This window comes from Zonotrichia albicollis, chromosome 1 (assembly GCF_047830755.1).
Source record: "Zonotrichia albicollis isolate bZonAlb1 chromosome 1, bZonAlb1.hap1, whole genome shotgun sequence".
Classification (NCBI taxonomy): domain Eukaryota; kingdom Metazoa; phylum Chordata; class Aves; order Passeriformes; family Passerellidae; genus Zonotrichia; species Zonotrichia albicollis.
The window spans coordinates 16,532,244-16,555,508 of NC_133819.1; the positions used below are offsets into that span (position 1 = coordinate 16,532,244).

The 23,265-nt window shown below is 42.1% G+C and overlaps 1 protein-coding gene across 1 annotated transcript; it reads right to left on the minus strand.

Moving 5' to 3' along the window:
- Window positions 1–6,231: 6,231 nt before the first annotated feature.
- On the minus strand, window positions 6,232–17,461 carry LOC102060716 (phthioceranic/hydroxyphthioceranic acid synthase-like). Its single transcript, XM_074534554.1, has 6 exons — window positions 17,401–17,461; window positions 16,538–16,691; window positions 15,422–15,582; window positions 12,646–12,849; window positions 12,361–12,542; window positions 6,232–12,080 (listed from the first exon to the last, which is right to left on the minus strand). Exons 1-6 carry the CDS (start codon window positions 17,459–17,461, stop codon window positions 6,525–6,527), a joined length of 6,318 nt encoding a protein of 2,105 aa, XP_074390655.1. The 3' UTR covers window positions 6,232–6,524.
- Between the last annotated feature and the right edge of the window lie 5,804 nt (window positions 17,462–23,265).

Below are 23,265 nucleotides of genomic sequence, written 5' to 3' on the forward strand. Positions count from 1 at the left end.
CACATTTTCTTTTGTGTACACAATGTTTTGATATTAAATCTTTCCAATAGTATTTCCATCATATTAGCTTTTTCTGTTGCCAGAAATTATCAGTTCCATCACCTAGTGGCTTTATTACTTTAAAAGCAGAACAACCAGCTTTTTTCTCTTCAGTTCACCTATGGAACTAAAGGTACATTATGTCAATATGAAACATTGCATTCTCTAAATTTCTTAATGGTTTTGCAATAAATGGTGTCATGACAAGAAATTGCATTTCTACACAGAAGCCTGTTCTTCCTGTTCTGAGTATTGAAAAGAAACACATCAAGTGAACAAAATCTTCCTTTACTCTCACGAGAGATGTAAGCGTGTCTTTCTGAGCCAGTACTGTGGCTCAAACAGTTCCATCAGCTCTCATCCCTGTCAGAAGCATGGACAAGGCCACTCCTCTGCTGTGGGCTGATACATCTAGACTGGAGTAACACCATCATGAATTTTGTCTGACATTTTCCATACTCAGACCCCTGTCCAATTCCACAGACTTCTGCCAAACATAGGCCAGAAGGCTACAGATTTTCCACCCACGCTTATGCAGGTTGAATTTCTGTGAATATTGAAGAAAATCAGTTTGGCTGTCCCCAAGACAGCCCTGTGTGAGCCACCTGTCCTGGGTTCCTCCTGCTGCCAGTGGTAAAGCAGGTATTTTAGAGAGGGGAGTCATTAGGCCTCATCAAAATCTATTGGATGGTTTTATCTTGGAAAATATTTCTTTTTTTTTTTTTGTGTATGTGTGCATGGAGTGTCTGTGACTAACTTTACATCAAAGATGTCACTCTGCTAAATCCATCCATGAAAATAACAGGAAAGTGGGTCTGTGGCATTTGCATTCTCTGAACAGAGAGATAATTCTCTCTCCCAGGTTTTTTTCTAGAGAAGCACAGAGAGAAGAAGAGAAAACAATTCTTATCTCTACTTGCTGCTCCTGTTGTTTTTGCACATGTAGAATGTGTTAGGAAGATTGTTTACCTGACATGAGTTCCTAATTAGATTCTGGTGATGGTTGTTTATATTAATTAGCCTATTGGTCAAAGCTGTGTCCTGGCTGTCTCAAGACAGTCACGAGTTTTTCTTTAGTATTCTTTAGTAGTATAGGATTTATTCTTTGTAGTATAGTATACTATAATGTAATATAATATAGTTTTAGTAAAACTATATTGTTCAGCATTCTGAATCAATGGAGTCAGACGCCAATCGCTCCCTGGGTTGGAGGTGTCTGTTTTTTCTATATTGGGTCAGCTTCTTTCTTCCAGGGTCACATGCTGTTGTCCAAGTAGTCAAAATTACCACTGCAGCTGAAACGAGCAGCCTGTCTGCTCTGTGCAGTGTCAGCTATTCTCAAAGTATATTGTTCTCACCCTCGACTAATCTAGAATGATTTGGTCTGACCTGAAGAGTCTAACTGAAGAGGGTCTTTGAGTGAAGCAGTAGGTAAGACTGTCATCTCCTAATGAATTCCAGGTAACCTATAAAGTCACAGGTAATGACAGCATGCATGGAATTTGTATTCTGTGTTTTACTGATGCATGGGTCTTGCTTCTAAGTTTGCAATAGAAAATGCTTCCTTAAAAGTAAAAAAAAATATGTCTTATAGTTAGAGGTCAAACTGAATATGATGGCCTGATTTTTAATAAAAATACTTTTTAAAATACTCTGGAATTTGTGGAATTGTCTTGCTAATACATAAACATAATTAAATTTGTCTCTCTGGGCACTTCTTTCAAAAGTGGGGGGTTGGTCTTCCCTCAGAGCTTGAAGGGTGGGCTAAAGGGATGTAAAGGGGAAAAAAGGTGATCAGTCACAGGCTTCTGAATTGATTTGGGTTTTTTTCCACTAGGCTCTATTTAATACATTACCCAAGATTTGAACTGATGGAGATGATCAAATCCATCTGCCAATGGACTTCACAGAATCACAGCAGCTTGGGAGAGATCTCCAGAAGCCATCTGGACTAACTCCCTGCTCAAGCCAGAACACACAGAACATGTTACCAGGACCATGTCTAAAAGAATTTTGAATACCTTCAAGGATGGAGACTCCATAACCTCCCCCTGGCAATCTGCGCCAGTGCTTGGTCATCCTCACAATAAAAAAGTGTTTTCTGGTGTTCAGAGGGAACCTCTTATGTTTCAGTCTGTGCCTGTTACCTCTGGTTTTGTCATTGGGCACCAATGGAGCCTGGCTCTACCCCTTTGCACCCTCCTCTCATGAATTTATGTACACTAATGGGATTCCCCTAAGCCTCCTTCTCTCCTGAACTATCCTAGCTGCCTCAGCTTTCCTTACATGTGAGGTGTTCCAGTCCCTTCATCATGCAAAGAGCCTCACATGTCTGAGTAATTTTGCTGTAGCTTTCCAAGGATCTTGCAAAATTTATGTCTTGTTTTGTTATTAATGTCACCATTTCTTATAATTGGCTCTGAGGTCACAGGTGCAAACACCAAGTAAGCCGAGTGAGGATTACATTCCACCAGCACCATAGGAACAGCCTGTTGAGTTAGACATGTCTTAATCTGTTGACTACATTAAGTAAAACATTTACATGGGTCCATTTATGATACAGCATTTTTACTTTACAGTAAAAATCAATGTTTGATGCACTTGTAAGGTATGACTGAAAAAAAGCCATTGTCAGTAATGTTCCCACTATCAACTGAATGCCTACATCTCTGGAGTGTTATCTGAAGGAGAAAACACATGTTGGCTTCATGAGAGCCTGGGGTTTGGCTGCCTGAGCCTGGGGTTTGGCTGCCTGGGCCTGGGGCCAAGGCAGAGCAGGTGGGACCATGGGGAAGAGGCTCCCAGAGGCACAGGGGGAGGCCATGGCCACAGCCAGCCCCACTCTTGGGCCCTGGCAGAGCTTTGGCCACTGCCATGTCAGTCCTGCCACAGGATGGTTGTGGCCCCTGATCCAGGTGCAGAACATGCCTCCGGGCCAACATGGATGTTATCAGGTGTTCTGTGATCCAGGCAAAACCAGAAACAGACGCTGATTTACTTGCAGGATAAGGCATTTATTAGTTCAGTCTGCAACTTCCTGTTATGCAACAGGAGAATGTTTTGATGAAGTGCCTAAGCAAAAAGTCCATCCACGAGCTCATTTTCCAAAGAAACATTAGGGCTCTGTGCCATTAATTCTGTATTTATGTTGCTTCTGTTTAGAACATATCTGACTAATTGCATTTATGGTTGTACTCAGAGAAGGGGAACCAGGTGTTTTAGCAGTTTGTCCAAATGTTATATCACTTCAGGCTCTGCCTGGAAAAATTAATAGCTTTTCAAGTATTGTCCCACAGTCACATTAATCTGATTACTGAATATGCATCCTGTTAATGGGATCTTTCCTCTAATGACAGGATTGACAGTTTGGAGACTGAGGGCTCAGAATCATTAAAAATAGCCCTATGTAATTAACTATCTGAGATTAATTGCAAACACCAAAGAACGTTGTCACTAAAAGCCTTTTGTTAAACACAGATACAGATTTTTTTTTTTCACAAGTAATTTATCTAAATGCAATTCAGGTTTTGAGAACAACATCATTTTTTTAAGGAGGAAGTGGCAGTACAGGTCTCTGCAATCATGTTTGACAGCTGATGAAGAAAACAAAGCCTTTTAAATCTATTTAAAATAAAGTGGCTGAACACCAGGTCCCAGAGGTGATAATCAGTGGCACGGTGTAGCTGGAGGCCTGTCACTAGTGGGGTCCCCCAGGGTTCAATACTAGGCCCAGTATTTGACTGATTCATCAATGGCTTGGATGAAGGGGCAGAGGCCTCTTCTGTTCCAGCAAGTTCACAAAGCTGGCAGGAGTGGCCCAAGCCCCAGAGGGCTGGGCAGCCCTTCAGAGGGGCCCTGACAGGTTGGAGAGATAGACAGAGAAGAACTGTCTGAAATTCAGCAAGGGCAAGTGCAGGGTCCTGTACCAGGGGAGGAATAACCCACTGCACCAGGACAGGTTGGGGGTCAACCTGCTGGAAAGCAGCTCTGTGGAGAAGGACGTGGGGGTCCTGGAGGACAACAAGTTGTCCATGAGCCAGCAGTGGGGGTCCAAGGAGGCTGATGGGATCCTGGGCTGTATTAGGAAAATCATTGCCAACTGCAAAGGGCTGCTTATATCTTCCATTTATGATGTTTGGTAGGACAGAACAGGACTCAGGACTTTCTCACTGCTCTTACAGTACTGCAGAAACAGGTTGTTTCTCTATTTGCAGTCCATTCTGTTGCTTGTAGGTGTCTTTGCCTTCTCCTTCAGCTAGTTGCTGCCTTCAGGACATCAATCATATCTCTGAGCTATTTTGTCATCTGTGTGGATTTCCTGGGCTATTTTTCTGGTCATATGGTCTATGTATTTATTATTTATAAATGAAAGAGTAGTCAGCGCTCTGCCATTGCTGCCTTACCCTGTGTTACAAACTGCTATTTATAATTGCCCTGGCTGCAGCTGAAAATGCTTTGCCTGAACGTTTTCTGAGCTTAGGTTTCTCACTGTATTTCTGGAGGCTGGCAATGATCTTGTTTCTGTTCAACTATTCTGACCTTTGGAATATTTATGGAGATTCACAGAAGCAGTCAAAAGCAAAACACATAGAAGAGATAAGAGGGATTTCACAGCACTGATGGAGCAGTGATGGCTTTGGTGAGAGAAAACCAAAGAACTGCAGCCAGCCAAAGTTGGTGCTTCAATCTTTTAGAATGAGACCTGTCTGTATAAAGGCTGAAATCAATAGATTCAGTCACAACTGTGCAATGTGGGCATCTGTGAGAGATTGTCACACAGATAAAATCTCCCTAATATACCTTTATCTACTCCTGCTGTGCAAAGCAGCCCTGTTGGATTACTGCTTTGACCTTGACATCGGTGCTACAAGGTTCTTGTGTTTTTGCACAGGGAGCAGCCCAGAAAACGAGTACAACAAATGTGCTGCAGACAACAAATGCTCTGCTTTGTCATTTGCCTGGCTGTTGGTCAGGTTATGCCACACCAGAACCACTCTGGATTTGAAATCCTCCCAGTGCTTTTCTGCATATGTGTATATATGTATATACATGTATACAGTTAACTACTCCTCACTTCATTACCATGTTTCCCAAAATGCTTGGGCAAGGTCACAAGCATCTCTGCCCATACAGAGCCATAGCTCAAAATGACTCAGGTAGTAAGGGACATGAATGAAAAAGTGGTTAGGAACAACCATCGTGGATTTTCCAGAGATATGGAGGCTGACTAGCCTGATTACCTTAAAGAATGAAAACACTGAGAAGAGAGAGATTTTATGCACCTTGACTCCATAAGGACTTTCAGCAGTGTCCCGATGCATCCTTGTAGCCAAACTGATGCGAGATAGATTGAAAAAGACAACTATAAGCTGGGTGGAGTATTCACTGGCCTGCCAGGCCTGAAGGGTGGTATCAGCTGTGCCAAGTCCATCTGGCAGTGAGCCAGTAGCAGCACGCTGATCCAGCTCTGGGCCCTCCACCATGAGAAAGATAGAGATAAGCCTGAACACTTTTGGCATAAACCACCAAGATCTTTGGGGCTGGCGCACGAGGGCTAAGAGAGACTAAGGGAACTTTTCAGCCTGGAGATAAGAGTATTTCAGGGGAACTTAACAGACCATGGATACACCAGACACTGGAAAATACAACTAGATTTGCGAAGGACAACTCATCAGAATTAGGGAGAAAAGGGAGAAACAACACATTACCCTTTTCCCATATTAAAAAACTATAAACAAAGTTTTCTTCAGTGTCTTTGCGGAAAAGACTGCTTTTTTCAATGGAGAAAAGCAGGGCAGATATTAGGGTTACAAAAATTTGAAGTAGGAGAGCACATAAGGGAAAAAAAAATATGGTGAAAATACACATTGGAGTTTTTTTTAAAACATTTTATTACTCCTGTTTCTTTGGGCTTTCATAAAAATTTCTTAATTCATAATAAAAAACATTTGCTTTTCTGTATGCTTCACAATTGGTAACACTTGGCAAATTGTTAATATTTTTCAAGACAAGAAAAATTAGGCTTTTGAAAATGACATCAGACTTTCAAATAGACATCTGTATTTAAAAATATTTGGTAATATTAAAAAATATATATTAACAATAGAATATGAGAAAAATGCTGATAACCTTATGCAGCTTTATGTATATATTTACTGTTTAGAAGCGCAAATACACAGTTCTCATCAAAATTTGAATACAATTTAAAGAATGCAATACTCAATAAAATGTGTACAAAATTGCCTATTTATTTCCAGTTAAAACTATTGAAAATTAAGGTAAAATACATTTAAAGTAAAAAGTCAAACAACTGACTGAAATTAACACAGCCAGCAGAATAATGGCAGAATAATGGTGTGGGTTTTTCTGAGTCAGTCCAGATGAGTACATTCAGCATCACCAAACATTCTGCAATTACACATTCTGATATGCTGCAAAGGGCCTGAGTATTGTCAGAGTTACACAATTCCTGACTGGGGAGATTCTTATAGCCAGCTCCCATTTTCTGCACTTTCAATCACAGCATTCTTCTTTCCAGCTGTTCCATCTGCATCGCTTGTTTCTTCGAACACCGCCACTAAACTTGACAGAGTTGTGTGAGGATCAAGCAGTTTCACAACGGGTATGTCCACCTTTCTCTCCCGAAAGACACGGTTCTGAATTGTCATGGCTAACATAGAGTCCATGCCCAAAGATGAAAGTGGCGTATTCATGGTTAGTTCATCTGCATTCACTCCTGTGAGGTCACTCATCAGTGAGGTGATGTAGTCCTCAGATTTGAGAAAGGCGGTCTCGGGGACTTCAGCTTCCTCAGACGTTTCCATCTTGTTCATGTAATCTTCTGACATAAGTGTTATGAAGCGACTTTTGAGAGAAATAATCTGAGTAAAAACATGATGATACAAAGTGTGAAAGTTCAATTTGACCACAGCTTGCTGCGGGTTATTTATAAGTAAGGTCTTCTTGAGATAGTCATGAATTTCATGCACTTGCAGAATGTCTACGCCCTTGGATTCCAGAATGCTCTGAATGAGGTCTTGGTTGAGCAGAATGCCGAGGTTCAAAGCACCCCAGTTAATGGCCTGGCCTGAGAGCCCACAGTTCCTCCTGTAGAGGCAGAAGAGATCCAGGAAAGAGTTTGCAGCTGCATAGTTTGTCTGGGTGGCGTTGCCCAGAAAGGAAGCAACAGAGGAGTAGCACACAAAGTAGTCAAGCTCCTGGTCTCTGGTAGCCCAGTGAAGATTTAGGGTCCCTGCTACTTTTGGGCTCAGCACTTTGTGGAAGTCAGCCAGCTTCAGCACTTCAAGGTGGCCGTCGTGTATAGCAACAGCACTTTGGAACACCCCTTTGATGGGGCTCCCCACAAAGGTGGTGGCAATGGACTGGAAAGCTTTCTCAACATCGCTGCTCAAAGTCACATCACACTGCACAGACACTACTTTGCTCCCTTTGTACTGCTGCTGCAAAGCCTTTAACTCTTCTTGCTTCTCACTGCTGGGAATTCTCCTGGACAGAATTGCAATACACCCTCCCCCGTTCTCAGCTATGAATTTCACTGTTTCAAAGCCAAGTCCAGTGAGCCCCCCAACTACTACATAAACAGCATTCTGCTTGAACAGCTGCTTCTGGGGCTCGTACAATGGGATATCTGAAAGCACACTGATGTCTTTCTGCCTTCTCAGGACAGCAAGGGGGACAGAAGTGCAGGTGAAATAGGACATCACAGAATTTAGCCCTTCAAAATTCTCAGTCTGCTGAAAAACAGAACCTGAGAGATTTTTAAACCATTTCATATCCATGGAACTGATCCAGGCATGTATGGTCTTCTGCACTTCCTTTAGAGGTGCTTTCTGGAAAAGGCGGGCAACAGCAAGGATATGAAAGCTGACGTTTTCATGATCAATTTCACTGACATTCTGGATGCATTCTGACTGTTGCCTGCCACACACGATCACCACATCTTTAAGAAAGGACATGTGGGCCAGGTCCTCCTGAGACAGTCTGTTGACTGGAGGAAGAATAACAAGGGCACTGCACAGGTTAATATATTGCAACACGTTAGGAGTGGGCTTTGCAAGGACTGTTCTCCAACCCATCTCTTCTGCTGCTGCAGAAAGAACATGGCACAGAACTGAGGATGGCTCTGTAGTAATAATACCCAATGTTCTGCCATGTTTTCCTTTGGGTAACCTCTGAGTGAAGATCTCCCATGCAATGATGAAGTATGACACACAAGGGACATTCTGGAGGAATGGGAATTTCCTTGCATGGAAACAAACTGTTCCTGGAATCTGAACTCTGGATGATGCAGCAGTGGGATAACATGAAACCACGTGATCTCCCACTTTCACTTTTTTCACATCACTGCCTGTTGCAGTGACTGTGCCACTGAAATCAAGAGCTAGAAGCCTGTGTTTGTCCCCTGCCTGGGAGTTCCAATACAGTGTATTACCAAAGTTACAGCTAGAAACACTAATGGGAAAATAATCTTCTGAGTGCAAGCAAATTTTATCCACTTGAATTTCAACACTCTGTTTGTCAAGCTGAGTTGCAGTGCTGCTGGATAATTCCCCAGACAAGTCTTTTGCTGTGTATGGATCAGAAGTGTACAAAGTGAATGATTGTGATTTCTGGAGTGATCTTACAGGTTGGATGTAATCTGCATCTACAAAAGGTGTGCGTCTGATTTCGGACACATAAATTCTTCCCTGGCTGATGCAGACTTCCGGATAGTCCCCACCTTTGTACTTGAGAAGAACATCTGCTAACACTGAGATGTCCAGGGAAGTGGAGGAGCTGAGGTCAATCAACTGAAATGTGATTTCTGGAAATTCAACAATACAGGTTCTGGTCATGCCACACAATGCAAACCCACAGTTAATGTGGTCCACATATCTCTCTGTTGTTCTGTAGGTGATCACTCTGACGGAGCAGCGAGACCTCTTCTCTCTTAGGGCCACCACTACCTGGCGATAGGCTTCGCAGCACTTTGCCAACTGATCTACTGCTTTCCTCGGGGAATCTTCATTCAGCTTTTGGATTCCCCACAGGAAGAGAATTTCATCATAATCCTTAACCTCTTCTCTCATTTTGTTCTGTGCATCGCCTTCCACGAGGCAATCCCAGCCTTCATACATAACATATGTCGAAGCAGGATGCAAGTGATTTTTGAGCTGCTCAGCTATCCCAAATTTGTCTGCAAACACAAGGACTCTGGGCTTAAACCCCAGATGTCCAATTGTCTGTGAAAGGGAGACTTCTTTCCATTTGTTTTGAAACAGAAACTCATTGTCTCTGGAAGACGATTCCTTCATGAAAGTGATGGCAACGCGCTTGAGCTCGGCCAAAACAGAGCCGTGTTTGTCCACAAAGCACCCGCAGACCTCAAGGCAGCTCCCAGTGGATTTGCTCATTCTCATGTATATCATCATTTCCTCCTGCAGCGGGCGGAGCACCACCAGGCTGCCTATCCCTGAAGGAAAGCCTGCTCTGGAGTGGAGCGTCCTTGAGGTCAGGACAGCGGTCATCTGCAGAAAGCAGTCGAGCAGCACTGGGTGGATACAGTAGCTGTACATGTCTCTGGCAGTCTCCTCATTCACCTTTATGCTTGTTATAGCTTCCTTTAGCTCCTGGCAATAATGCACATCACTGAGCTGCCTGAATATGGAGCCATACTGAAAGCCAACCTGAGACAGTGCTTCATAAAGCTCCTCTCTGCTAATCACTGACTTGCATCTTTGATAGATGGCTTGCAAGGAGATGCTGCTTTCTTCCACCACACCTTCAAGCCCCTTGGCCACTTGGCCAGCAGCATAAACTGCGTTGGAGGAAGAGAGAACCTCAAAGGTTGTCATGGCTTTTTGTGGGCTCAGCTTGATACTCAGCACTTGGGAATTCTGTGTAAGAACACACGGTGCAGAAAAACTGATACTCAGCTGGCAAGTGCTCAGAGGCACTTTGGGTTCTGAGCTGCTCATCACAGAGGCCAGACCAAGCTCCACGTAGAAAGCACCAGGGACTAAGGCCACCCCATTGTTCTTGTGCTCATATAAGTACGGTGTCGTTTCCTGGGACACCAGGCAGCCAAACTCCAAGTTGTCACTGTTTATGCCGTAAATCAAAGAATGACTGGCGCTGACACCGCTTCGGCTTGCATGTTGAGGGATATCCAGGCTCATGAGTTTTTGGCGATCAAATTGATATCGTGGAATGGCCACAGGAACACTTTGATACCCATTATAAAAGTGCTGCCAGTTGGGATTAAATCCCAGTTCAAAGAGATTTCCTACCAGGGTGAGGAGCGTCTGATATTCTGCATCTGTTTGCAAAGAGGACAAGACCTTTGTGCCTTTCCCTAGCGTTTCTTTTATGCTTCGCTGCAGTGCTCGGTGAGGACTTATTTCTACAAACACCACGTTTTCCCTGCCTCTGGCTGCAGTTTGGATGGCTCGTGTGAAAGCAACAGGCTCACGAGTATGCTGTGCCCAGAATTTGCCCTGAGAAAAGTCACCTTCAGATGCAGCCATGCCAGTCAGTGTTGAAATCACTTCCATTTCCCCCTTCTGCTTTTCCAAAGGCTCTATCTTCTCCTCCAGCTCCCCGAGTATCATATCCATGCTGGGGCTGTGGTAGGCAGCTGGAACATTTAAAACATGAAGAAAGATGTTTCTCTGTCTGAAAGCTTCAGCTAACTCTCTCTGGACAGCTTCCACAGCCTCTACACTCCCAGACAAGGTGCAGGAAATGGGGCTGTTGAAAGCAGCAATGCACACCTTTCCTGAGTAGGCATGCAGGCGTTCAGCAATCTCTTCAACGGGGATGTTTCCAACCACCAGCATTCTGCCTCTGGGAGTCTTTGCCTGCAGCCTGTTCCGGTGATAAATCACTTTGACAGCGTCTGCCAGGGACAGGTACCCAGCAATGTGTGCAGCAGCAACTTCCCCCACCGAGTGGCCAACAACAGCAACAGGCTTAATACTCCAGTGCTTCAGGAGGGAAGCTACAGCAACCTGCAGGGCAAACAGCAAGGGCTGACAAAGCTCTGGATTCAACAAGTCCTTTGGGCTATGATTTCTTGCTGGCAGGAGGCTGATGGCAGCATGCTGCTGAAAAAGGTCTTCTATTTCCTTACACTTGTCTCTGAACACCGGCTCTGAGCTCAGCAGTGCCTCACTGAACTCCTTCAGCGTGACGCCGTTGCCGCAGAACACAAACACCAGCTGTGGTTCCGCTTTGGATATGGCAGGTTCCGTGCTGGCTGCCAGCCTCAGCTCTTGCTGCAAGTGTTGGAGGGAATTTGTGACAAATGCTTTTCGGTACCTGTAGCTGGCGTGGCTTCTTCTGCAGGCAGAGGTATAGGCCAGGCTTGGGAGAGTTACAGAGTTCCTTGCGCTCAGCTGCTCAGCTGTGTCGGCCATTGTCATCTGAAGGGACTTAGGGGATGCTGCTGACAGCAGAACTAATTCCAGGGGCTTCTTAAAGGCAGGAAGAGGCTCTGGCTGCTTCACCTGCCTGACTACAACATGAGCATTGGTTCCTCCAAATCCAAAGCAGTTGACACCAGCTACTCTTCCATACTCACTGGATTCTTCCCAGGGCTCTACAGCTGTGGCAACAGCAAGGTTTAATTTCTCCGTATCAATGCTGCTCATCTCCTTTGAGTAATGCAAGGATGGAACAATCTTCCCATGATGCATCATCAGGAGCACTTTGATTAACCCGGCTGCTCCAGCAGCTGATTCAGTGTGTCCAATATTTCCTTTCACTGAACCGATTTTCAGAATGGAAACTCGGGAAGACCTCTTTTTGCTAATGACATTACCAAGGCTCTCAGCTTCTGTAGGATCTCCAGCAGCAGTTCCTGTGCCATGGGCTTCAATGTACTGCACAACTGAGGGATCAACACGACTTCCATAAATGCTATGCAGTAACTTCTCTTGCTCTATTTGAGACGGTCTTGTGATTGGAGTTATGGACCTGCCATTCTGATTGACTGCACTGATGTTTATCACACCCCAGATTTTGCTGTAGTCTTCCTTTGCCTGTTCCATGAAAAGTTAAGTTGTCTTTAATAAACTCATGCTCTTTCTGTAGAGAACAAAACAACACAACAAAGCCAAGAACGACCAGAATATGATGTTAACTTCTAAATGTGAGTTCCTTTCCCTATGTTAGGGAAAGCTGATAAATTCAAAATAAATGCTTCATTAATCTTAAACTTAGATTGGAAAAACTTCTCTGGAATAGTCATTATTAGAGCTGAAGACACAAAATTCAGACAAGCAACCAGTCTTACTTCAGGCTGCTTCACAAAAATCTTACCTTTTTCAGTGGTTTGAGGAAAACAACACCACAGCCTTCTCCCCTTCCATAGCCATCTGCTTTTTTGGAGAAGGGTTTGCTTATGCCCTCTGGAGAGATCATTTTGGCTTTACTGAGAGATACAAAGGTGCGGGGGTCGATGATGCAGTTCACCCCACCACAGATTGCTGCCTCACAGTCTCCTGGAGTCAAACAGAAACATATTCATGTGGAGATGGCCCTGGTGATAGACAGAAATGGTAGGAATTCTGATTTCATTGTTCAGCACCTCTTCAGTCCCATTACCTGATTTAATGGCTCGCAAGGCATAGTGCAGAGCAAAAAGAAAAGATGAACATGCAGTGTCGACAGTCAGAGACGGTCCAGTCAGATTAAATGTGAAAGAGACCCTGTTGGCAGCAATGCTCATTGCTGTTCCAGTACCATCATAATGATTTATTTCATTCACAGCTCTGCTGGCCATGATTTCATAGTCTCGATTCATGAGACCTGGAAAACATCAGATACATGTCAAGTTAACCCAAGACAATAATAGGCATGTACAGCTCAAAACCTGGTGTTGTGATTTTTTTTTTCAGTCTGCTTAGACATCTCTGTGACTTTTGAGACTCAGATTGTTTTAGTTTAGCTATGACAAGATTTATCAACAAGTTACAAAGACGGTAGTTCAGACATAAATGTACAAGACATTAGCTTCATTTCCTCACATGTACCAATTTAAAGGTCACAGCACAAACTACATTCAATATTTTGTATTTATCCTTTTTTTCACACTTGCAACCAATAAGAAATAGTAAAGAAGAGCAGGGCCTGTGAGATCAGTTGTGTCCTCTTTCTGGGAATGCAACCTTTGAAATATGGTGGATCCCCAAGTCCATAAGCATGTGTGGAAAGCGCAGTAGCTCTATTCAGAGAGTAAGGAGTAGTGCCCTCAATGGAAGAAGAGCATCTCTCTGACTAAAGTAATCTAAAACATTTCCCCTATAGGTGCATCAAGCAAACTCCCCCAGAAAACTCCTTTTTAAAGAGACACAGATTACACCAGCAATAATGTGCTGATACTCTACTATTGTCCTTTAAATATCTTTCAAGAGCATCTGGTATCATCTTGTCTGTAACTTTTTGGGTAGTAACAAATGCAGTTGGACAAGTGCACCTTGGTACCATTCTAATGTCCACAGGAGGATTTCTGCTGCTTTAAAAGGATATTAATCCCCAGAACACCTCAACCAAAATTATCCTGGAAAACAGCATATTGGGGGGAAAGCATAGGCCTGTGTAGAAGCCCAGAAGATAAGGGGCTAATGTGTACGTGTCAAACACCGATTGCCGGATAGCCAGGGAGCCATCCAAGGATTGTCAGTAATAAGCAAGAATTGTTAAAAAAACCACAATGAGTTGGGACCATGTGGAGGTAGGGGAGCATTTCTCTGGGATAAACATCCTTGTTCTGCTCCACAGAGACACAATCACAAAATCACAGAATCAGTTAGATTGGGAAAGACCACTGACGTCATTGAGTCCACCCTGTGCCCAAATAACACGTAGTTGACTAGACAATGGCATGAAATGCCACATCCAATCTTTCCTCAAACACTTCCAGGGATGGTTAACTCCATCAGCTCTCTGAGCAAGTGATTTCCGTATCAAATCACCCCTTTCTGTGAAGAATTTCTCCATAATATTCAGCCTGTAAATCCCCTGGCACAGCCTGAATCCATGTCCCTTCATCCTGTCTCCAGCTGCCTGTGGAAGAGGTTGATCCCCATATCACTACATCGTCCTTTCAAGCAGTTGTACAGAGCAATAAAATCCCCCCTGAGCCTCCTCCTCTCAGGCTATACACTCCCAGCTCCCTCAGCTGTTCCTCACAGGACTTGTGCTCCACACCCTTCCCCAGCTCTGATGCCTTTCTCTGGACTTACTCCAGCACCTCAATCTCCCTCCTGAACTGAGGGGCCCAGAAGTGGACACAGAACTCAACCATGTGGCCTCACCAGTGCCATACACAGTTGGAAGAATCACTGCCCTGCTCCTGTGGTGACACTATTGCTGACACAGGCCAGGATGCCACTGGCCTTCTTGGCCACCTGGGCACACACTGGCTCATGTTCAGCTGCTGACCACCAGCACCACCAGGTCCTTGTCTGCTGGGCACTTTCCTACCACTCTACCCCCATCAACAAACAATGGGCAGCACCAGGACAGAAGCAGGAATGAAATATTGACCCAAGGTCAAGCTGGGGAGGGAGGGCATTGAGACCACCCAAGAACTCCAAAGCCTCTAAAGCATTTCCAAAAAGGTCTGAAAGAAGGAATTGGACATGATAATTGGTATAGAAAGAGAGCAACCCGTCTTCAGGGCAGGGAAACATATCTATAAAAAGGTACCCCCAACAAATCTGCAGGATCCTCAAAGACCCTGCACATGTCATTTGCCAGACCAATACTGGAAGAAGGACTGGTGATCTCTTTCTCTCTCTTTTTCTCTCTTTTTCTCCTCTTCTCTCTTTTTCTCTCTTTTTCTCTATTTCTTTCCTTCTTTCTCTCCCCCTTCTTTAATTCATCTCTTCCTTTGTTTTTTCCTTCCACCCCACCTCTTTATCCACATCCCACTGCCATGTGCTGATGTAGCAGGTCAGGGACTAACATTCCAATTTCCATGCCAAGTGTGTAATGTACTATTAAATCTTTGTGCTTTTTTGCAGACCCAAGCAATTACACAGTTTGGGTGTTCCCTTCCCCTTAAGGGTGGAACATCACAGCCTGGCTTGGGAGTATCTTTCCTAATAAGGCTTGGGCTGCAGATGCAGTTTCCTGCTTCCCTTCAGTGCCTGAACATAGGAAGAAGAGCACCAAAAAGAGATACAGGAATTGTACCATGAACAACTAGAGTAGCCTGGTAATTCTTACCAAAAGTAACCACTAGTGCCATAGCACAGTAGCCTTAGATCTCCAGTCTAGATCCAGTGCTAGATAACATATTGAAAGGTTATGAAGGATTGCTCCAATCCTTGTGAGCTTCAAACAGACTTTCTTTGACATGAAATTTTCATCTTACCAATAAAAACACCTGTTTTGGTGCCACTGATAGATTCCACAGGGACGCCTGCATCCTCCAGGGCTTTGTATGTGCACTCCATCAGTAATTTCTGTTGTGGATCCATGCGTTCTGCTTCCATATTATTAATCCCAAAGAGGTGGTTGTCAAATGAATTAAATCTGAAATACACCGACCAGAATAAAATATGACAGATGTATATAACATCCATTTGCTTGTAGACTCACCGTAAACAACTTTTGCAACGTCATGAAAAGCTGAGCAGTAACTGGTGTTCAGGCCACAGTTCCCACTTATGAAATTCAGAAGAAAATGTTTATAAGCCAAAGATGCTTCATTTTATCAAGGCTTCTGCGTTTCAGAGTTAAGAGCCCACTCCTACCCACTTCTATTCTCGTGATTATTGCACTACTACCAGCTGGACTCCTCAAACTATGAAATGTGCAGAATGAGATTCCCTCTGCAGTAATGTGGTCATAGCTTCAACAAGTTATAAACAAAATGAGAGTCTCTCCTCACTGCAAAGAATCCCCCACAAAACCTGGTTTTCTAGGTTTGTTTTCTTGGGGTTTTTTCAGATTATTTTCAGCAAATACAGACCAGTGCTCTAAATTTAAAACCAAAAAGTAGAGAATCAGCTCAGATCTGTTTTCAACAGATACCCATGCTTCTCTAAAAATACATTCATAAATATTTTGTGTGTATTTATATTTAAAAGCATCTTCAAAATAGGCCCATGCATACAAAAGACCAAGTCCAACTTTAATCTTGTATCCCAAGATCAGATTTATATGGCCTTCTATCATTTCTTCATTTCAGAGCAGGATTCAATATCTAACATGGGACTAAGCATTAAAGTAATTCTGGATTCTATGGTTCAACCCTGCCAAGTATAAATTTCTGGAGACAATAAGATTTCTTCTGTGCATGTCAACTTCTCCTTTGAATGAAGCTCTACACCCTGAGGATTTTAGGTGAATGTGGAATTCAAATAAAAGACACTTATTTTGACCTTACTGTAATTTGCTATTCTTCCCCGTATCACAGCCCCTGAGCAGCTGTGCCCATAGTCTAAGTACTACAAAAGACAGTAGTGCAGCAGGGTAACAGACTCACTCATCCAGAAGAGCAGCTCGTGTTGTACATATTTTTCCTGGCTTGTTACCATCTGCATCATACCACTCCTTGGTATTAAACCTCTCGGGGGGGATTTCTACGGTGCAGTTTTTGCCTTCCACCAGGACTTTCCAGAAATTGTCAATTCCATCTCCTGTTGTACAAAGTTTTTAAAACAGATTAAATGATGTGCTCCCCCTCCCCATGCAGACTCAGAAATGCACAATCAGCAACAAGGACCTCCCATCTGTAAATCTCGGCTGCTCAAGCAGGCTTGCCACAGAAAGAAGTGATCATTCCTTAGTGAGAGGAAAATGAAAAAGTATGACTGATCCCCTCACTGCTTGTCTAAAAGCAAAGGAACTCCACAAAATCCTTGACCACCTTCTCTCTGCCATCTCAGTGCATCTACTCCACCTACTGTAATAAAGCAAGAAGCTTTCTTTTAGGAAAACCCAATCTGTTCATATTACAGGCATGGCTGATAACAATGTCCAGCCCTTCATCTGCCCTGTTCCTATGGATTCTGCAGAGTTCTGTAACACTACACAATCACCCAGCCAGTGAACACACAGAAAGTTCAAATCATCCCAGACCTATCCAGCTCATTTGTATGAGTTTCATGTGCAGCTCAATGCCCTGCCCACAGCCAGCACTTCACCTTCTTTTGTCTGTCTGTCTGTCAGCAGACAAATTTAAACAAATCCATTTCCACTACAGCACCACCTTTCAAAAAGATCCCACAAGCAGCAAAGCAACAATCCAACTAAGGGACAAACCAACAACTGTTGGTTTCCTCCATTTCAACATTAATAAAACTCCCTGATTTCAAACAGCCTGCTTTGCTTTTACCCCAAAGTTACCTCCAGGAAAGTTGCATGCTATTCCAACAATAGCAACCTCATCTGCAGTCTCGATCTCCATCTCCGGGGCTGCACAAGACAGAAGCACTGTCAGTCCAGTCCTGCAATTATGCATTTACCATTGAAAAAATAATAGGTTAAAATGTGAACTTGCCACAAACACACAAACTTGTTCAAAACTTACTTAATCTGGAATGATCTACTGCTGGTTGTGACTACAAATAACAGTGCCCACAAGAGCTCTTACTACGTTATTCCTCTTGTCTCTACTTCCAGAGGGAATTCCCCACTTAATTCCCCAAACTCTCTCATGCACAAACACTTCCTTTTTACTGTTTAACCTCTGCTAACAAATGGTGAATCTTTTCAACAAATTAGATGGCAAAGACAAGAATTCTCTTTGGGGTCAAATTAAATACCCCAGGATAGAATTGACAAATGATTTCTTTTTCCTTGATTCTGAGAAAGGAACTTGTCAGGTGAGAATCAATTCAATTGACCTAATTAGAACTCACTACGAAGCCCAGCTCTAAGCCCTACAGTCCTCTTGGACTTCCTTCCACCCACAAAGAGGAGAAGACTCCTCTGGAAAGGTTTTGTGGGGGATTCTTGGCAGTGGGGAGAGCTTTCCATGCCAGGGATAGCACAGCAGGTTCCAAAGAGCTTTTCTCAGTCACGGACTGACAGTAGTGAAGCAGAGATGAGGCTCTTTCACAGCCCCACACATCACTCATAATTAATATTTCTTTAAAGAAAGAAATATTAACACCTATTTGAAGGGTGAAATTAGCAATAACTGCTCAGATTCATACTTTGAAAAATTTACTTCTAGGTTCCTTTAAGAACAGAAAAGGCAGAAAAAGTTAAAAAGCCACCTAGCAAAAATATGGAGATGAGAATCTGACTTTCTAGGAGTAAATTATATTTTACTAATAATATAAATTCAAAATTGACACAAGAATTATTTCCTTTGCATTGTTTTCAAATTGTCTATGATTTCTATGATTCTGTGATTTCATATTTTAATGTAACTGCTAAACTGAAGCTGCAAATTCCAATAAAATATTTTAACACAAAAGTACCTTTAAGTATTTTTTCTAAGTTATTACTTAAATAGCAAGTAATAGAAAATTAAGAACCTTCCAATCATAACATAAAACATATCTTTAGCATCTCTAGAGCTATGTAACTCTTACCTTATATCATCTCAGTGGTGTGGAGCAATAGCCTGAATCTGTGGAAGTCGTTTATATAGGATTCTGTGTGGTTTCTTTTTTAAATGGGCATGCTAAAATGTTCACGCCTTTCAAAGAAAAAATTAAAATGAGTCATGTGATTACTCAATAAACCCGACTAAAGTTCAAAACTAAGTCCCTGAAGTAGTAAATTCTTGATGTCACAAGTTTTCACACCAAACAGTAGTAAAACCTCTTTCTTATCTAACTTTTTACAGTTAGCAAAACAGTTAATTTGAGATATCTTGCCATAAAATAGCTCATAAGTCTTTATGATCCTAAGACTATGATTTTAAATACTCTGTCTCTAAAGTAACAATTCAATTTGATTTACTCTTAATATCAATAAATATGAACTAGTTTTAAAGCCCTCTTTGTTGTAGACATCATCTGTGAAAATGAAAAATAAACTCTCTACAAATTTAAAACCTGAGTCTTATGTTTGATTCCACAGCTGCTTTCTTTTACTGAGCACAACCATTTAAATGTAGAAGCACAAAAGCCTTGCTAAAAGACAAAAAGTCCCAAAGTATTTCTGAGTCTATTGCAACATTAAAGGCAGTATTGAACTTTCTTTCTGAAAACTGCCATCTGCTTAAAAGGCAAACAAGACTGGAAGATCCAGAAATAATGTCTGAAGGGATCAAGTCTAGCAGTCACTGCTAGACCCCTTTTTCACTCTCCCTCATCTGAATTCATCCCAACCACCTAAACTCATCTTTCTCCTCTTCTGATTTTGTAATGGAAACACAGGGTTACAATCCCTTATGATTTAAGTTTTCCTTGATGGTAGGACTCAAGTCTTTCCACAAAGAAAGCAAAAAAGCATTTTGCTGTGAATAAACATTTTATTCTGCTTTATTTTGCCACCAAGAAGCTTCATAACCTGCTCTGAAAAGTTTTAAATTCTGCTCTCCATTTCATAGCTGAATATCTCAGTCACTCACCTTTCTCAATTCTGAGGTTTTGGGGAGTTATTTAATGATTTTTTTCACTTAATTGACATACTTCCTTGATGTCATTACAAGGCTTATTAACAAGATGGGTCATCTGAAAGTGACTTGAGAATCTCCATAGTTTACACTTTTCTAGAGAGCACTCTTGTTAGTGCTGGTACCACTGACATTCCCTGGCAGAACAGAATGTGGATTCATCAAGTGAACTAGGAATTCACTGTGGAACCTCTGTTTCAGTTTCACAATCAGCACCTGAAAGCAATGGTTGCTAAGCCGTATTTTGAGGCATTGGTTAGGTATTGGTAGAATATTGAAATGAATCCTGCACACCTGTGGTCATTAATTTCAATGCAAGTTAAACCAATCTGAACCCCAGTGATCCAAACACAATATGAACAATGTGAACACCAGTGAAGGACTAAGAAAGAGCTGTTCACATAATTGGTTCTGAACATTTTTGTTTACAGTTTAGCAGTGTGTTGCCTGAGTGCTAATGACTTGGACTAGTCTCATCATAGTTGGAATATATTAATAAACCCAAGTTCTTGCTCAATCCTTTTGAGCAATGACAGAAACAGAAGTAGGAACTAAGTATGGAAGCAAATGTAGCAATAATGGATTGAGCCTGTTACTAACGTAGGCAGCCTATTTATAATTGAATTGCATGTTGGTTTGTCATCCAGTTGCATGTTGATTTGTCATGCATTTCATCTAAATTTAAAAGTAAAAAGTTGAAAAGGGAAACAAAGATGTGTCAAATGGGAGGCACTTCACTTATTTTGTTTCCCATGCCATTACATTGTTCACCCCAGAATGCAACCTTTGGTTTCTTCTATCCAGACCTATATCTGATAAGTCCAAAAAGAAAAATAAAATATATGTGTATTTCCCCAAACAATTACATCCAGATGACATTCGAATACAGGAAAACAGCTATTTATTTTCCTAGTCTTTATTATTCCAATCAAGTTTTGTACTGTCTTCTGGTGGGAAAACATGCATGAGTGAAGTATCTGTGGGACTGCATGTCTTTCAGAAACAACACAGACAAAAAAAATTTTGAATGCTTTTTAATTCCAAGCAGATATTAAGACTAAAATACATGTGGGTTCCCTGTTTCCATCAGGACACAAGAAGGATTACTACACAAATCACTAGATATTTTTTCTTCACTGAAGCAGTGCTCTGACAAGATAGGAGGTTGTGACATAAATATGTCTTTCTGCTTTGTCATGAAAACCTAATAAGAAAAGGCACTGGCTCTTGGGCAAAATAATTTCCAGCCAGTCAAATCTCAAAAATTAGCTTTATAAATAATTATAATTAATAGTAATTAATTAATGTGTCATTGAATAAGGGAGCAGTTTTTACTTTTTTAATTCTACAGGTATGAAGTTTTCCAGTACAATTATTATCATTGTTGTTGTTATTTTTATAGAAGATTTAATAACACCAAGCACAGCAGGGTTCTGCTATGCCAGGAGCTAAACTAATCCATAGGGTGAAAAAGACCCCACCACAAAGAGTAATATGTGTGACAACCCCTATTTCTTTTTATTGGCTCTGCACTGTGGGGCTACTCAGGAGGAACAGAAGTACAAGGAAGAGCAGCTTCTGGCCTCTAAATTATTTTTCTTGCATTTTTTCCCACTTTACTAGTACTCTCATGTATGATTCCAAAACAAGCTTTTTATATGACAGTAAATGATGCAGTAACTGTCTGCATGCATTTGCTGAAAGCCTGAAAAAATACGCAGACCCTGCCTCATTCAGACCAGCTGTGGATAGTCTGGTGCCATTGCTAATAGTTTGAGCAAGGACAGAAGCAACTACTTTCCTGATGATCAACAAGTAGAAGAGAAGATATGACGTCACAGTATGAAGATGTTTGCAAAATTTTCCTAAAATTTGAATGATAAGGAAAGGATGGAGCACAAGAGGATTTCTCTTAACTTCCTGGAGGTGGAATCTGGAATCTACATGCCTTGTGTAAACTCTGAACATTTCTGGGACAGGGATAGGATTCCCCCCATTTAACCTGAGCTATGCAAATTTTATGCACATAGTCTATGACAACCATCTAGCTTTCTTCTCCAAAGATCTTCTTCAAAGAAAGATCTGCAGTGGGAAAATCAGATCAATTGAGAGAGTTAAAGTTATATAAAACCACTTTCACTGGCAAATGCAGTAAAACAATCTTTTCCCTATACCTATTCAATATTCCTTTTTGTGTATGTAGGGATGATATTAATTCTTTTTTCTATGCACTTAATCTGAGATGTGAAATAAGATTATTATCTAACAGGACTCCCCGTTTCCTTCTCAGAATTGTGGCTTCTCAGAAGGAAATACCACATCCTGTCAAATTCCCACTCTCTCTATTCTTGATACATGACATTGCATTCAGCTATCTCAAAAAGTTCCCCTGAAAATTCTTCTATTGAGTAACTGCATCTGTATCAGGGCTTACATTTAGATGTTTAAGATGTTATTTTTTATAAAAGATTGAACATAACTGCTCAGAAATAGGTACACCCCCCCTCCAAAAAAAAAAAAAAGGGTCGAACTAGCTTTGAGTCATGTGTAGCCTTTATAGTAAATACAAACAAGCATTTTCATAGTATCCTAGAATACCAGGTTGGAAGGTACTCAAGGACCACCTGCTGCAATTTTTGTTAGAAAAAACACTAGATGGCCGGCACCTTCTCCAGCTGAATCTTAAAAGTGTCAAAACTGGGGAATTCCACTTCCCTGGTGAGATTATTCCAATGACTTCTTGTTTCTGTTGTGAAAAATGTTCATCTTCTGTCCAGACAGAATCTCAATTGCTGACCTCTAGTTGACCTCTACATATTCTGTTATTCCTCATCATACATCATGACTAATTTTCCTCTTCATCACTGCCTGTCTTTACAAAACAGTCTATTGACATCCATCGTAATTCTTCAGTCATGTGAGCTGTCCCACCATGGTTCAGTTGTTCCTGTGATATCCTAACTTTCTGACTGATGCATGAAGTTCCAGTTCCTGCTGTTTGTTCCTCAGACAGCATGCACTGATCAACACACACTTGATGTGTCAGGTGGCTGCCTTCTGGCCAAATAAGGAAAATTTGTCACTACTCTGTTGGCTGGACATATTCCACAGTTGGTTGCAATGGTGTGTGTTGCCATTTTGGACCCCACCCCCCCCCCAGCCAGAGTCCTCATGTTTAAAGCCAAGCTCACTAAGTTGTCCAGCGTGCTACTGAAGATCTCCCTTCTGCTTCCAGAGAGGTGGATTCCATCCCTTCCAAATAGGCCACTGTCATCAAAGAATATCCTGTTCTCAGGCCAGCAGATGGGTGCCTCAATAACCCTTAACAGTGTGTCACCCACTGCAAGCATTTGTCATTTCCTTCTGTGGCATCCACTGCCTGCTGCTGGTATTGTTTCTCCTCACACACCTTGTTCACAGCTGTCTACAGCAGTTAAAGCTTCATATCTGGTTTTGGTTGCAGTGCTGGAAGGTGGGGAATGAAGCAGGGTCAGGCTTTTGCAGCTCACTGGGGTCAAAGATGTCACATTCTCTGTGTTGTCTGCCACAGGTGTATGGTTCTGAAACCACTTATCTATCTCCATCTCAGCCTCTCTCGTACTGCACAGCCTTTTAACTGTTTCCTGCAACTCAGCCAG